General features: G+C 46.4%; 1 protein-coding gene across 7 annotated transcripts in view; it reads right to left on the bottom strand.

Moving 5' to 3' along the window:
• Window positions 1–6,754: 6,754 nt before the first annotated feature.
• The window catches only part of gata3 (GATA binding protein 3), a 9,544-nt gene continuing 1,387 nt past the window's right edge, over window positions 6,755–14,911 (bottom strand). Inside the window, exons 2-7 of one of the 7 annotated variants that reach the window (XM_068307309.1) lie at window positions 14,683–14,911; window positions 13,498–13,974; window positions 11,809–11,865; window positions 11,604–11,650; window positions 9,794–9,919; window positions 6,755–8,208 (exon numbers count right to left, since the gene is read on the bottom strand). The exon at window positions 14,683–14,911 is cut by the window's right edge and continues 162 nt beyond it. In XM_068307309.1, the coding sequence (XP_068163410.1) occupies window positions 7,918–8,208; window positions 9,794–9,919; window positions 11,604–11,650; window positions 11,809–11,865; window positions 13,498–13,974; window positions 14,683–14,911 (1,227 nt within the window). In that variant the 3' untranslated portion in view covers window positions 6,755–7,917. Of the gene's footprint in view, window positions 8,214–9,793; window positions 9,920–11,603; window positions 11,651–11,719; window positions 11,866–13,440; window positions 13,975–14,682 lie in introns of all 7 variants that reach the window. The other 6 variants (XM_068307306.1, XM_068307308.1, XM_068307310.1 and 3 more) reach the window with 6 other exon arrangements.

Consider the following 14,911-nt stretch of genomic DNA (forward strand, 5'->3'; position numbering starts at 1 on the left):
TGTGTTTCGGCGCCATGACCCAACTTTTACAACTAGCATTATACTGAACTAAAAAATGTTGTCATCGAGCACAATCAGCAAATTAGCATGTGGCGACAGATTTGTAAAGTTTCTGAAAGTCGCTGCACTTAAACAAGAGTGCCAAGATGCGTTTAGCTTGATGCTAATGAATTGTGACATTTTTAATCTTGATGCATTATGATTTACCTCTTGCACGTACTTGACCTCCTTTTGTTTTTAACCCGATGCTATCGTGAGATGTTAATACTGAAGGTATGACGAAGATTAAAATACCTGCGGCGGCTCCAGGCAACAGTTCGCACTGGGAGGGCCGACGGCACGTTCAGGTAATTAACCATAAATCATTGTTGCTGGTTTGCAGTTGGATATCTGGAAAGCGTCAACATTGAGGCTTTTCCTCGGACAGAAACTAACGAGCAGGAGTTGGTTTTGACGTCTCAATTCGGATGAACTTACGAATTTGTCGCCTGCTAAGCGTTCGTGACCTCCTACCGGAGTCGCCACTGGTCTGCAGGCGCCGCGACGGTCAACCCAGGCCAGCAATACCTCAGGAAAGAGATCTGGCTGTGAAAACACCGCTGCCTGCCTCCAGTACAAACACTCCCAGAGCTCCCAAAAGGGAGGTGGGGGTGGGAAGCAGAGGGAGGCAGCGATGTGATCATGGGACGGCGGGGGCTCCTGCGGGTTAACGTGATCGATCTTAACGCCGATCGCTAACTCTGCAAAAAAAAAAAAAAAAAGAAGCGCAGATTGAGTGAAGATGGCGATCTGCAGCCGAGAAAGAAAACGTCTTTTTGAACCGCGTTGGCGTCGCCTCCTGGTGTGACATCATCTGATTAACTTATCTCAGCTGCGAGCGCGCGATTGGACGGAGTCAGCCGTTCTACGACGAAACCAATCTCAGATGATGGAACTCGAGATGCGGCTGCATTTTTTAGAATCGTTCCATCCTCGCCATCCGGGAGGAAGTTGACTTTTTTGGAGTTGTGGTTCGTTTGAGCTTACTTCCTGTACATTTATGCTTACTTCCTGTTGCTCAATCGATATGTGTAATGAACCTCATCGTTAGCATACCTCTAGGTAGAGTGAAACTGAAGTCGTTATGGAAACAAGGAAATGAATGGACGTGAATCTGTTGACACCTAACTGTCACAACCTGTAGTGGAGCTTCCTGGTTTCTTGATTGTTTTATTCCTCTTTTTTTTTTACAGATGACGCCTTATTCTATATGAGATGACAATGTTTTCATGAGAACAACCGTTAACCAGCATTCATTAATCGAGTTGCATCAACGCGGCTCAAAAAAAAGTAGATTTTTGGGCCTTAAAAAGACAAAAAAATCTAGATTAAATCTGCTCGATAAGCTGCAGAACAATCATTTCAAAACGCGCCGTTTGGGTTTCCGACAACAGAAAGTGAAGTGACGATGACTATCAGCCAATTTGCAAAAGTTTCCAAAAACACTTTATGCAAATGTGCTCCTGGCACCTGGAGCTAATTAAACCCATCCATCAACTAATCGTTTCCACGGCGATGGTTTTCTGGACGAGCGTTGCGGTTGTTCATTAAGCCTCCCTATACGGAACCTCGGAGATACAGACCGACCAATCGGACGCCAGAACGCCGACTCAGCCTCTAATGGGACGTGAGGTAGGGGAGACTTCCCCCTGGTTGCTTCCGTCTCTTCCTGGGGGTACCGCCGATAATCAGCCTAGACTATGGTGTGCCTGCCAGCGATTGGTTGTAGCAGGCTTTATTTACCTAATAAGGCTTGTCTGATTGGCCCACGGGAGACAATGGCATGTGTAAACAGCCCCGGGGCTCCGGACAGCCGACCTACACAGCAGTCCCTTTGTTAGCGAGGTAGCTACTCTAACTGTTGGCAGCCGATGCATGCATGATCACACATGCACTCTTTGGGTTGCAGTTAGAGTTACGCGAGCTTTCAAGACCAACTGTGAAGCTGGAATTTTCAGGCCAAAAGCTGCCAATAAACCAGCCGTCGTTGCCAAAATTCAGCTTCAGAATCGAACGCCGCAAAAAGTTTCCGAGGAGAACCGGTGCGGGAACGCATCACCGGTTAGGAAAGCTTCTGCTGAAACTGATTTCTGTGAAACCATTGTCTCGGAGGAAAAAAAAAAAAAAAAAGTTGCTCAACTTCAGTTAGCGTGAGCCAGCAACTGACATCCAGCCAAACACGTGTGAGAGCACATTCCAAATAGATTACCTGAGGGGAATGGTTCACTTTAGTGTTTATCTTGTGACTGTTGAGAAGAGGTTAAATGATGGCGGTGGAGGAGATTAATTGCATTTTAAGCAACCGTGAAGTCTTTTTGGAATCCGATAAACCTTCACACTTGGTGGGTCTGATTGTGTTTTGTTGTGTTGTGGCGTCTGCAGCACAAAAAAGATCACCACCAAACTTGTCTGGATGTCTTTTCACTGGGCAGAGATTGAACGATCATGTTAAATACTGACGACCAAAAGTGTTTGGATTAGCCTTTATGAGGCTAATTGGCCAAAGTTAGCCTGCTAATGAGCTAGACTATTCCGATAAAAGCAGTAGATGTTAAACCAGCATGTTAGCGCTGCATGTTTGTGATCATGCTAATGCTAACACATGGCTCAACTTCAGCATGGCTGCAAAATTTTGGTCTTTTTTGAAAAATTCTCGGTCTTTTGTGCAGAGATTATTTGAAAAATGTTCTGAGTCTCTCAAAGTGCAAAAACAGAAGAACTTTCTCATCAAATCTTTTATTTTACTTTATTTTTATGATCATATAATTTCCCACCGTGGACGACATGTGCAGGAAACTTCCTTAAAAAAGCTGCCTAACCATTGAATCAAACTTGTAAAATGTGAAATTTCTCATCTTGTGTATCTGACTTGAATCCCCATGACCGCCAATCCAGATGTCCAGATGACTTTATTGCGTATTTCTAATCCAGACACCTCCAGAATTAGCGTAGCTTAAAAACTCAAAAACAGACATGCAAATTCTTCCACATCTGTCCCGAGACGCTGACTTCTCACCGAGTTTATTAAAAGGTGGTTAAGCACCTCTTGGCTCTGATATAAACAGAGTGGCGTTCTTCAAACACACCTTTGCAGGCGGTGCCAAGATAGTGTCATCGCAACCCCCCCCCCCCAACCCGAGCTCCAGCCAGGTGGAGGGAACTCCAACACCTGCATGCTCGGTTCCTCTGCAGACACATCGGGTCGACTAGCGCCGGGTCACGGGCGAAGGCTTCGAGTGACGTTGGGTTAAAAATCCCGAGTGACAGTTTCTGGATGTCGGCAAATGTTCCCCCCCTAGAGAGGTTTTTAACATACGAGGTTCAGTTTGGCCCCGGGGGGGGGGGGGGGCTTCGGAGAGATGGTCGACAGGAATGAGTTTTAGGATTAGGAGAAATTAAATGTTTTATTGTGTTTGCGTTCTTCTCAACACGCCACCCACAGCGACTTTCATCCCTGCTGTGTGTTTTACGGTTTTTTCAAGTCGGTGCAGACGCGAGAACTCGCGAAAAACCACAAGTTCAAAAATGTCTGCCAAGGCTGAGCGATGCCACGCTAGATCCTCCGAGAGTAAAACAAGACTCTTTTGTCATTTAAAGAATTCGTAAGTTAGCCTAGCTTAGCATAAAAAGCAGAAATTGGGGAGAAATTAGTTTGATTTTTGCATGCTAGGCCAAGCTAGCTCACCTGTAATTTGATATTTGAGGTGAGCTACAAACGGTCCAATCAGAGACGAATAGCAACCTTCCGTTCTCCTAAATGGAACACGCCACCTCGGGCCCTCTGGGGTCATCATTCACTCCCCCCGCTGACACTTCCTGTCACGGACGGAGGTGCGCACCTCCACCGCTGCTCCCGGGGTGAACCCGTGAACTCCGCTCCACCTCGGGGGGGGGGGGGCATCCAGAAGTGGGCGTGGCCTGTTGCGTCAGTCGGACGGGGATCGGTTCATTTGGGGAAAAGATTCGGAGGCGCCGGGTTCACGTCCGACTCCGGCAGGATTTAGAGTGTTTGTAGGAGAAGCCTGTTGCAAAAGCAGTGTGTGTGTGTGTGTGTGTGTGTGTGTGTGTGTGTGTGTGTGGGATGAGGGTTTAGGCGCGTTGTCTGCTAGGCCGTCCAAGAAGCCCCCGGGGCACCTCAGTAAAAAGAGATAATTATCTTTTATCTGCCGTGTTGTGACGGGAGATTATGGTTCAAATTTACGATTGTTAAGGAGACAAAAGCAAACGCGCGGCGGCGCTTTTCAAAGTGGAAACGGGGGTCTCCAACAAGTGAGGGAACTCCCACAATGCCCCACAATTGCAGCTCATCCCTCACGTTTCAGGCGACAAATGGGATGAGAGCAACATCGGTTCGTTTCTAAAGTAATCCCATAATAATTCATAGGCGCTGGCTATATAAACAGTGTATATTATATCTGGTGCAGGTATCACAGCGATGTCAGGGAAGATTAAAGACGCCGGTGAGCTAACGGCTAGCTCAGCGTCAGCATAGCGATTTCCTCAGTTTAACCCCGAGATGGCTTTAAAAAAGTATTTTTGATTTTTAAATGAGAAGATTGTTACCCTTTGCGTATGGTATACACAGTAATATACGTTTACTTTTTTTTTATTTTGTATTTAAGTGCTTTATGTGCTTTATTTTATGTGTTGTATTTTTATATTTTTTTCTTTTAATTTACTTTATTGTGTATCATACTGCTTTATGGGCTTTCAATTGTCCCTTGGGGACAAATAAAGTTTTTTTTAAATTGAATTAATTTGAATTTGAGTCTGCCACCAGTTAGCTTAGCTTAGCATCAAGACTGGAAATGGGCAGGAGCAGCTAGCCTGGCTGCTAATGCTCATGATGCTAGTTTATTTAATAAATAGAAGACATATAATAAACATGTCAGAATAAGTGTTCTTCAGTTAGCGTGTAATTTATTTTAGGCCAGCTGTTTCCTGTCCTTATGCTAAGCTACGCTAACTAGCTGTCAGCTGGTTAAAAAAAAAAACAGCTTCTGATTCTGACCGACAAGTTCTGAGCGTTACTCAACGAGAGAAGCCACATCACACCGCTAGCTCTCCCACACACAACCACAACACACACACACACACACACACGAGTCCATCCAGCAGCCTGTATTTGTGCGTCACTAGAATCTGTAACAGCAGGTAGAAAAGAATTGTCGACATCCTGTAAACCCCAAACGGTGTGACATCACTGGATTAGAATGAAGGGATTTTTTTTTTTTATTTTACTTTGAAAATACCAGATTAACAAACCCACCCTCAGATTTCACATCCTGTTTGTATTTTTTTTACACCGTTTGAACTCAAACGTCTTTTCTAATTATTTTACAGCGTCTCTTGCAGCTCTGTCTGACATGATGACCCCCTGACCTGACCCCGCCCCTCCCCTGCCGATGCTGATGATGACAGCGGCGCTGCCGGGATGCAGACGGACCGTCCATCAAAGGCCGATCACGCCCTCAAATCCGTCATCGTCCTCACCTGAAAGACGAGAGGCAGACGCAGGAAGACGGGGGAGACGACGACGATGATGATGATGATGACGATGATGATGGAGGCGAGAGGAGATCACAGGGAGTTCGGCGATCCGGGTTCATCCTCACCTGAGCGTCCAGACGTCCGCCGCCAGACGCCGGAGGCATAAAGGTCAACCAGAGGCCGCGAGGTCCCAAAGCTGGCCTCGATCCCTCTGTACACACACACACACACACACACCAGCCCATTCTCATTCCGCATGCCCCTTTGACCTCACTATTAAAACACAGGAGCAAATCTCCCGATTGGTCACAGCGGCTCAGAAACAAATGACGCCAAATACCTGACTCCTGTTTGGCCTCTGATGCAGGGAGGTAGGAGACACCGCGGCCGCCGGCTTTGCCGTTCCGCTTGTGTAAATATATTCCCATATTGGAAAAGCGGTTCCCAAGAACAAGGAGAAACCACACGGAGGGAGTTGCGTGGCGGAGAACAGACGGGCAGTGTCAATTAGAATTTCTGCCGCGTCATGTTTCCATCGTGTTGTTGGTTCGACTTAAATTTTGCGCCAAATTTAAGTTGGATTGAATTTGTAGTTTTTTTGTTTTTGTCATTCGTGAATTCGACTGTTTACCCATTTATGCTGTAAAGCCTGCATTTTGATTGGATCGTGAAAAATACGCACAGGTCACAATCAGGCCTGATAGATCAAATAGCATTAGCTCTATGCTAATGCTATTTGTACTCTTATCACTGAGTCACCTGCAATAATGCAAAAATTATTTTTTTTAAATTGAAGCTTTCGTTGCCTCAAATCTTTATTTATTATGACATTATTTTAAATTATATATTATAATCTACAATGTAATTATTTTTATTTCTCGATCGTAAACGTATTTTATCTAAACCGTCTTATTCCGACCCAGAACCTTTAAATTCTTTTTCCGCAACGATATTACGAATTTTCTATAAAATATATTTTATCACGATGGAATTTATTTGGTAAAATCCAAACGGTGCGTTCAAGTGTCAGTCGGATAAAACAACCCCCCTTAATCAGTGGCTGTGAGGCGTTCGGGGTCTTCTCTCCTGCATCCCTGCTGTTTATTCCTGCCCTTCCTGTTTGCGCTCGACTTCGCCGCCCTAAGCGAGCACCGGGCAAAGATGGCCAACAAAAACGGCGGCGGCGTGAGACAGACACAAGAGAAACGGCGACGAGCACAGCGCTAACATGTCAACAGAGATTAAACTAGTTTATTATTTTCAAAGAGGAAAAAAAAAAAATTTACGAAACAAAAAAAGCAGTCATATTTTACACTAGTGATTATTATTAAATTTTTTACAACCATTCAGTCTGCATAACATAAAGAAATAATTCTACATCTTTGTTTATTTCGTATTTTTGGTACTCTGATTTATACATACAAATAACAAATACAGGAACTTTTTTTTTTTCACAATGCATATAATCTGAGGGCAGGAAGAAAGTCTTTCAGGTGTGTGTGTGTGTGTGTGTGTGTGTGTGTGTGTGTGTGTGTGAGTGTGTGTGTGTGTGTGTGAACACAAACCAATTGCCCGAGACCTATAGCACATCCAAAAAAAAAATAAAGACGAGGCGCCTGCAGCCTTAATGCAAACTTAATGCGACACATTTCAGACGGGCAAAAACCAGGCCTGCCCTTCCTCCTAAGTCTCTCATCTTCCTCCTTTCTTCCTCTGCCTCCTCCTCCTCAGCAGGTTTCTCCATCTGCCGCGACTCGTACCCTTCTCGTCGTTAACTGCCCCCCTCCCGGGGCGGTAAAGGGGGCAGGTTTTTCCGTGTTTTATTTTTTTACTCCTTACTTAATTAAAAAGTCTTCATTAAATGTACTGTATTTCATACAATTTGTACAAATATATTCAGCGTCTGCCTCTCCTCGTCTTCGGCGGGGAGGGGCAGGCGAGCCTTTGTGGTGGGGGAGGTGGTGGTGGAGGTAGGGGGCGGGGTTTCCTGTTTCACAGGTGCAAAGGTGAGGAAGAGGCGGGGTCGGAAGCGTTGGAAAAGTTTCTGTTTTTGTTGATGCAGGAGGGGGAAAATGGCTTTTTGTACACAGATGGATGTTGGGGGGGCAGTTGGGAGCGGGGGCCAGAGGAAATAAAGGAGTCCCCCCCCCCCTTTGGAGGTCAAGTGCGCCACAGGCGATTCAAGTCTGCAAAGCGTCACGTCGCAGAGGTACTCTCGGATTTTTATAAAAAAATACGATGCAACTTAGGGCGGGGGGTCCAAATGCCTGCCGTCCTCACCGGGATGTGGGGGGGGGGCCAGGTGGTTGGTCTTTAAGGGTATGGAAGCAGGTCAACAAAGGTACCGGTAGGACGTGACGGGCGGCGGCGGCGCTCCTCGGAGAAGGTCTACCCCATGGCTGTGACCATACTGGAAGGGTGGTGGGGGGCGAACGGGAGGCTGGAGGAAGGGTGCATGGGGGTGGGGGTGGTCAGCATGTGGCCGGAGTGCGAAAAGGGCGGGAAAGACGACATGTGGCGGGAAAGGGCGGCCGGGCTGAAGGAGGAGCTCTTGTCCATCAGGCTCTTGGAGAAGTCGTCCATGCTGTCCTGGGACTTTTTGCTCTTCTTGGACTTGCTGGACATCTTCCTGTTCCTGGTCTGGATGCCTTCCTTCTTCATGGTCAGAGGTCGGTTAATCTGCTCTCGAAAGGGGACAAGAAAAGACGGCACATTAGTATTCTTTAAGCGTGGAGCGGCGGTCTCGGCTCCATTACGTTATAGAAGCAAAGACTGTCATCAAGTTAGGAATCGCGGATAAAAAAAGAAGCTTTTAGTTGGATCTGAGGCAGATTTTGGGGAGGATAATGATACGTAACGGACGACTGTTTACACGTCTTCTCGTTTCGAGTCTTTAAACGTCGTTTGAAATGCATCCGAGGCGGAAATTCTGCCAGAAACAAAATCGGGAAAGACGGAGGCGGGAGGACAGGAGGAGAGTCTGGCAGCGAATTCGTCGCCGGGGCCGACCGGCGAGTCACACGACCGCCGCCGTCGGCCAACTCTTCCCTCCTCGACTGCGTGGCCGACCCACTCCCGGCCAAACCGGGCCCCCGGCTGCCATATTCCAGCATCGGTTTGAGAGCCGGATGATGGAATTCCGGCTGTGGGCAGGATTAGGAGGAAGGTGGATGAGACCGACCGGCTTCCTGATCTTACTTCCTCAAGAAACGGGAACGGGGATTTCTTCGGGGTTTTTTGTCGCTTCTTTAAGCGGAATGGCCTCGATGATGATTGGGGGGTGGGGTGGGGGTGGGGGGATCTGTGGACCAATCATGTGGTTTCCCTTCTCTCAGATGTGGGCGACTCGCTCTACCTTGGCCCCAGGCACATCAAACGAACGCCGATCTGAAGCGTTTTGAGTCGATGATGAATACCCCTACACATTTCCTGCCCCCCTCCCCAACCTGGATGATGACCCAGGCAGGTGCTCTAGGTGTCGACGAGGCCTCGCCTTCGCGTTGGCGTCATTTCTGACCAGCCAGAAGTCTCCGTGGAGAATCAGGAATTCAAGACCCGGCGGGAGATTTATCAAAATAAACCGGTTTCGAGTCCAGGTCGGGGGGGGGGGGTCAGGAGCTACCTGGGAAATATTATTCTTCTCCCCTTTTTTGGTCTGAATCTGTTCCCGAACTAACAAGGGGAGATGGGGGGGCGGGGTATTACCTACATGTGGCCTTGGAGCTTTTTATTATTATTAGTTTGAGCCACAATGGCCCCCGGATGAGGAGTGACAGCTCTGTGAGCAGGAGAGGACAGATAAATGCATCCCTGGGGGGGGGTCCTGATGGAGGATGTGGCGCGAACCGGCCCAAAACGAATCGGATTGGTGGTCAGATGGGGGCTTGGGGGGGTGGGGGGGACCGCAGGCGCGCTTGGAACCAAAAAGGCAAGAAATGAAGGGAAAAAAACCTGGAAATTAATGGAATTTTAATTAACCCCCACCTCCCTTCTCCCCCCTGTACTCTTATTTAATATTCAAAAGCTGCTGGCTGAGTTCACTCCGGTCTTATACATTTTAAATTCACACTTACTGCCAATAAATTATATTAATTCTACAGTATTTTTGCCCGGAAAGTCTCTGCAGGGAGGAGGAAGAGGAAGAGGAGGAGGAAGGAGGGAAAGGTGCCCAGCATGACGTGATGCGAAGGCAGCAGAGGAAGCTGAAGGGGTAAATATTTATGTGATTGGCCGGTGAGATATCCTGGGAAGGTTTATTACTTACATTGTGCAGTTTGAAGTAGAGGCCGCAGGCGTTGCACACCGGGTCCCCGTTGGCGTTCCTCCGCCACAGCGTCGTCGTTGTCGTTTGGCAGTTTGCGCACGACGTCCCTGCCCGCCTGGCTGCGGACTGAACACCAGGAAAAGAAAACGGGACGAAAATAACACGTCACGTGACCACGTCAGGAACCAATCCACATCGAGATTTTACAGCAAGAAAGGACACAGATTAAAAAGCCTCAATCTCTTTTTTTTTTTTTTTTTTTTTTTTACGCGCTGAAACGTCACCAGGATGAAATGTGGAATAAACACTCACTATTCCTTAAATTAGATTCATTCAATTTGACTCGTGTGGAAAAAAAATATGAAATACTATTTCTATTTTTTAATATTTTTTTTTTGCGTTAAAATCTGAAAATAGTTTAAAATAAAGACAGAAACAAAAAAAAAATTGAGCTGCTTTCACTCCGGGGCTAAAAATAGCGCCACAGAGCGCATTCCTCCTGGAGAATAAATATTTACAGAAGACATAAAAGCAGTGCCTTGAAATGGGAGAGCTATTAAATCTGATTAACCCCCCCCCCCCCCCTCTACCACCACCACCACCCCTCCCCTAAAAAAAAGGTGGTTTCAAACGTCCTCAGTGAGATAAAGGAAGGAGGTGACATTGGTGTGGATTTTAAAGCCACTAATAATTCAACACAGACAAGAAGAAAAAAAAGATGAACCACGTGGTGATGATTGCGCCAATTAAAAAAGCGCAACAGAGAGGAGATATTTCTGTCTCCCCTGCAGGCTGTGAGCTAAATAAATAAAAGCCTCCCTCCATTCCTGACAGAAAGGATTTAGCTGCGGTGGTTTGACATTGACGTTATAATCTCTAAAAGCAATCAATAGACAGGTGACCGCTGGACGTAAAGGACTACATTATCTCGGGGAGGGATTTCCAATTATACTCACGCTGTGGCCTAATAACCCCCCCATGCAGACGCGTGCTGTGAATAACCAATCAGGTGAGAGGAAGAAGTGTGCGCTACGTGTCTATTATGGATGCGTTTTCTTGCAACCTGATTTTTACGCGTGCGTAAAAACCCCCAGAAATGGTTTGTGGTCGGGTGTTGCTCCGGTAAAATCCTCCTCAGGTGTGACTTTCTGGCCTCCAAATTACAAACAAATAAAAATACATTCCTCCTCTTTGCCTTTACATGAGTAATAAAAGAAAACTCTTCTAATCAAACGACGTTTAAACAGATTCCAAAAACAGATCCCGGCGCTAAACAAACGTCCATCCAGCCGGGATCGAACCAGCCTCTGTTTTGACTGGGGGGGTGAGGGGGGTGGGGTTGGGGGCGGGGGGGCTGCGACTTATCTGCGCTGCTCAGACATCCGGCAGCCCTTTCCCTGGGAAGTCGGGTTTTCACATTAGAGGGGGGGGGGGGGGAGGAGAGGAGATCCAGATTGGGACTGGACCATCTTTACCTCTAATATATAGATATTTATGAATCAGAAAGTAAAGAGGGAACTCCTCTGGGGAGATCACTCCTGGGGGGGGGGCTTTCCCTGAATTAACTGCAAAAAAAAATAAATCTAAAAGTGGGAAAAAATGGCCTCTAAATTCAAATGATGCTCATTGAATGCAGGCCTGCAGGTTTTTGTCTCTTTAGTTGGAGGCAATGCATCTCCAAAAAAATATTCTTCAAGCAATCAATGACAAGTTTATCAAATAATAAAAAGCATTGCATTTAAAAAAAATGTGCAGTTTTTTTTTTCTTGTTTTTTTTTTTTTTTCTATGGTAGTATCTGAAAACAGAGACCTGCACTTGTCGAGTCAATTTCCTGCAGCTAATAGGCCTACTTCTTCCTGGATAGGGGAAAAACAGAGAGAGAGACGGAAATGTCATCAACAGAGAAATGTGGGGGGGTGACGTACCAGCCGCCGCTTGGGCTTGATGAGGGGGCGATTCTGCCCGTTCATCTTGTGATAGAGTCCGCAGGCGTTACACAGATAGTGACCCGTACCGTCCCGCCTCCACAGCGGAGTCGACGTGGCCCCGCAGTTCACGCACTCTCTACCTTCTGCAAGAGCCACACAGAAAAAAAACACGGAGAAGCAGGCGCGTCAGTTCGGCCCCCCAGGTGGGTGGAAATATTCAAATCAGTTCAATCAAAGTGTTCGATCTAAGCTGGGAATGAATGAAAAGGTTAGTGAGCGCTGATGGGATTCAAACACAGATAATGGTGCTCCTGAACGCAGCAGTTGTGTTCAGGTTCATCATGAAGGGAGCAGTGAAATAAATGTCAAGATAGACGTGTCGTTGAACTCAACGCAGTGTATAAAAAAATAAAGTATAATATAATAAAAATATTTAGCTCATCAGGAAAAAAAATAATTTCATATAATTTATAATAATTTATCATAATAATAGTAATTCATAATGATAATTTATAATTATAATAATAATTCATAATAATAATAATTCATAATAATATAACAATGATAACAATAATTCAGAATAATAATAGTGATGCGTTCGAGTCCGTCTGTTATTTCTCATGCTGACAGGTGAAACACACTGATCACACCCCCTGAAACTGAACACATGATTTGAAAGCACTTTTAGTGCAAAGCCGACAACCTTTTGCCTTTTCTTGCAGCCCGAAACTCCCACACCCCCCCCCCCCTTTTTTTTTTTATCTGAGTGGCAAACACACACACACACACACACACACACACACACACCAAAAAATCGTGTGACAGACACGCAAACACCTGGACGAAGCGCAGAAGTCAAACAGGAACAGACCTTCTTTCTTTCTTTCTTTCTTTTTTTTGCGCCATTTTTTTTAGAGAAACGGTTTCTTTGAAATCTCATAATAACCTGATTTAAAAGAAATAAAAAGAACTCTCTCCACGTTAGAAAATATCTGCAAATGCACATTATTATCTCACATTATCCTCGAATTAAAAAATCTCTATTTGGCCCAGTGTGTGCTGCAGAATAATCCCGATGATATGCATCGACTAATCCACTGTTTTCTATCCTCCCGTCAAAGCCGCTGATATTAATCTCATTACAGAAAAAAAAACTGCTTTTCAGCTGCGCGGCAATAACCTTTAAAATAATTAATATACCCCCCCCTCACAATTTGGAAATACCCCCTCCGCGCCTCTCCCCTCCCCGGCTCGCTGCGCTCCGCACCGCCGGCGCTTCAGCCGCTTTTTCCCCGTGAATGAACGCGCAGCATCCGGTGCGTAAACAATACAACTGTGGCGTTCACTGGACCCGACGGTAATGGGATTACCTTAAACATATAAACGGGCGACACCGTCCCCCCACCCCCACCCCACCCCCCCACCCTCTAAATCTCCGCGTTAGCGTAGAGGAAAAAAGGAAATACCCGATTTAATCCAGATATTAAAATATTTTTAAGTCTCTGAATTTTTTTTATTTTCTTTAGGGGAAAAAATCCAATAAATTCTGATGATTTTTAAATAAATATATTCAATAATTTTTTTTGTTTGTTTTTGAAATTATTTTTCATTATAACGCGACTTTTATTCATGGTGGGATGAATTTTTCTTTTCTTTTTTTTTTCAGTGTGATTTAAACATGTTAGATCAAAAGGGAATGTAGTAAAGCGCACGCCTACCTGAACAGGACCTTGATTTTGGTCTTGTTTTGGAACCATAACTAGAAGGTGACCCACCTATCAGGCTACTTGGTGGGAAGAGGCCTGGGCCGTATTCGGGGACATAGGGTGGGTATGTGGCGATGGGGTGGTGGGCAGAGGAGGACCCTGCTCCGATTGACGCCACGCTCCGGCTGTGAGCCGACTCCAGTTTCATGCTCTCGGCCAGGGTCACCTGGTACTTTATGCACTCTTTGTCCTCCTGCCGGCCGGAGCTGCTGGAGCCCGGCGTGGAAATGCCGGGATCCGGGGACACGTCTTTCGGGGGGGTCGGGGGAAACGTGAAGAGGTGCGGACTGGAGTGACCGGTGGACAGGGAGGAAGAAGAGGCCGGGGGGTACACGGACAAGCCGGCCGGGGAGCCGTGGTGGAGGGGGTTCTTGGGGAAGGGGCTCAGGTTCCAAGGGGAAGTGCTGTGGTGGGGGGCGATGCCTTTGCTCCCCTCCAGCCAGGGCAGAGAGCCGTGCAGTAACGACGGACGGCACACCTGGCTACCTGAGGAGAGAGAGGAGACACACCGTGAGGACCTGACCCCCCAGCTCTGCAGGAACATCATTCATTCTTTTAACAACCGAACATTTTAGGCACAGATTTGCGTTTGTTACATTTATTTTCCGCACACAACAAACTGATTTAATTTTAAATTTATTTTTCTGATGAAATTCTGTTACCGTGAAGGTAAAAACCGGTTTTGCGCACGATTGTGACCCCGGACATCCCGGAAGAATTTGACTTTTACGAAGTCAGAAGCGACAATACGAATTGAAACCACAAGAATAAAGAGATATCATGACATCTCTCGAATTTAAAACCCAAATAATTCAGTCACTCCTGCGCCAAAACGCGTCTATTTGTTTAAATATGTCGTTCAGGCGCACAGGAACAAATTACGCACGGAATTTTTTTTTTTTAACTTATCATTTAATATTTGTGGAGTTCAGGCCGTGAAACCAAAGACAAACCAGAGGTAAGCCATCCCATATTTACAGCGCGGTTTCACAGCACTTAAAGCTCTCAGGTTTTTAAGGTGAGGTCAGGCCAAAAAGCGAAACCTGGTCCGGATCAGAGTCAGATTATACAAATAATTCCAAACGCGGTGACAGTAATTGAGTATTCGCTGCAGGGATGAGTTACGCGCGGAGATCCGAGCAGGAGAAGCTGTACATTATTAAATAAAAGGCCTTAAACAGGTCCTTTACTTACTGTGAGGAGGAGGGGGGTACCTCTGGACGGCCCGGACAGAGTTTCCATAGTAAGGGGAGACGTGGTTTCCCTGTCCATCGATATTAAAGAGTACATCCACATCGTCAGCGAGGGGATACTGCGAGGGGTCCATGTATGAGTGGCCGAGGCCCGGGTGATGTGAGCCGGGATGCTGCTCGTTCAGCACCGCGGGGTGATGGCTCATCCATCGGGGCTGATCCGCACTTAC

The sequence above is a fragment of the Antennarius striatus genome, chromosome 22 (genome assembly GCF_040054535.1).
Source record: "Antennarius striatus isolate MH-2024 chromosome 22, ASM4005453v1, whole genome shotgun sequence".
Lineage (NCBI taxonomy): Eukaryota > Metazoa > Chordata > Actinopteri > Lophiiformes > Antennariidae > Antennarius > Antennarius striatus.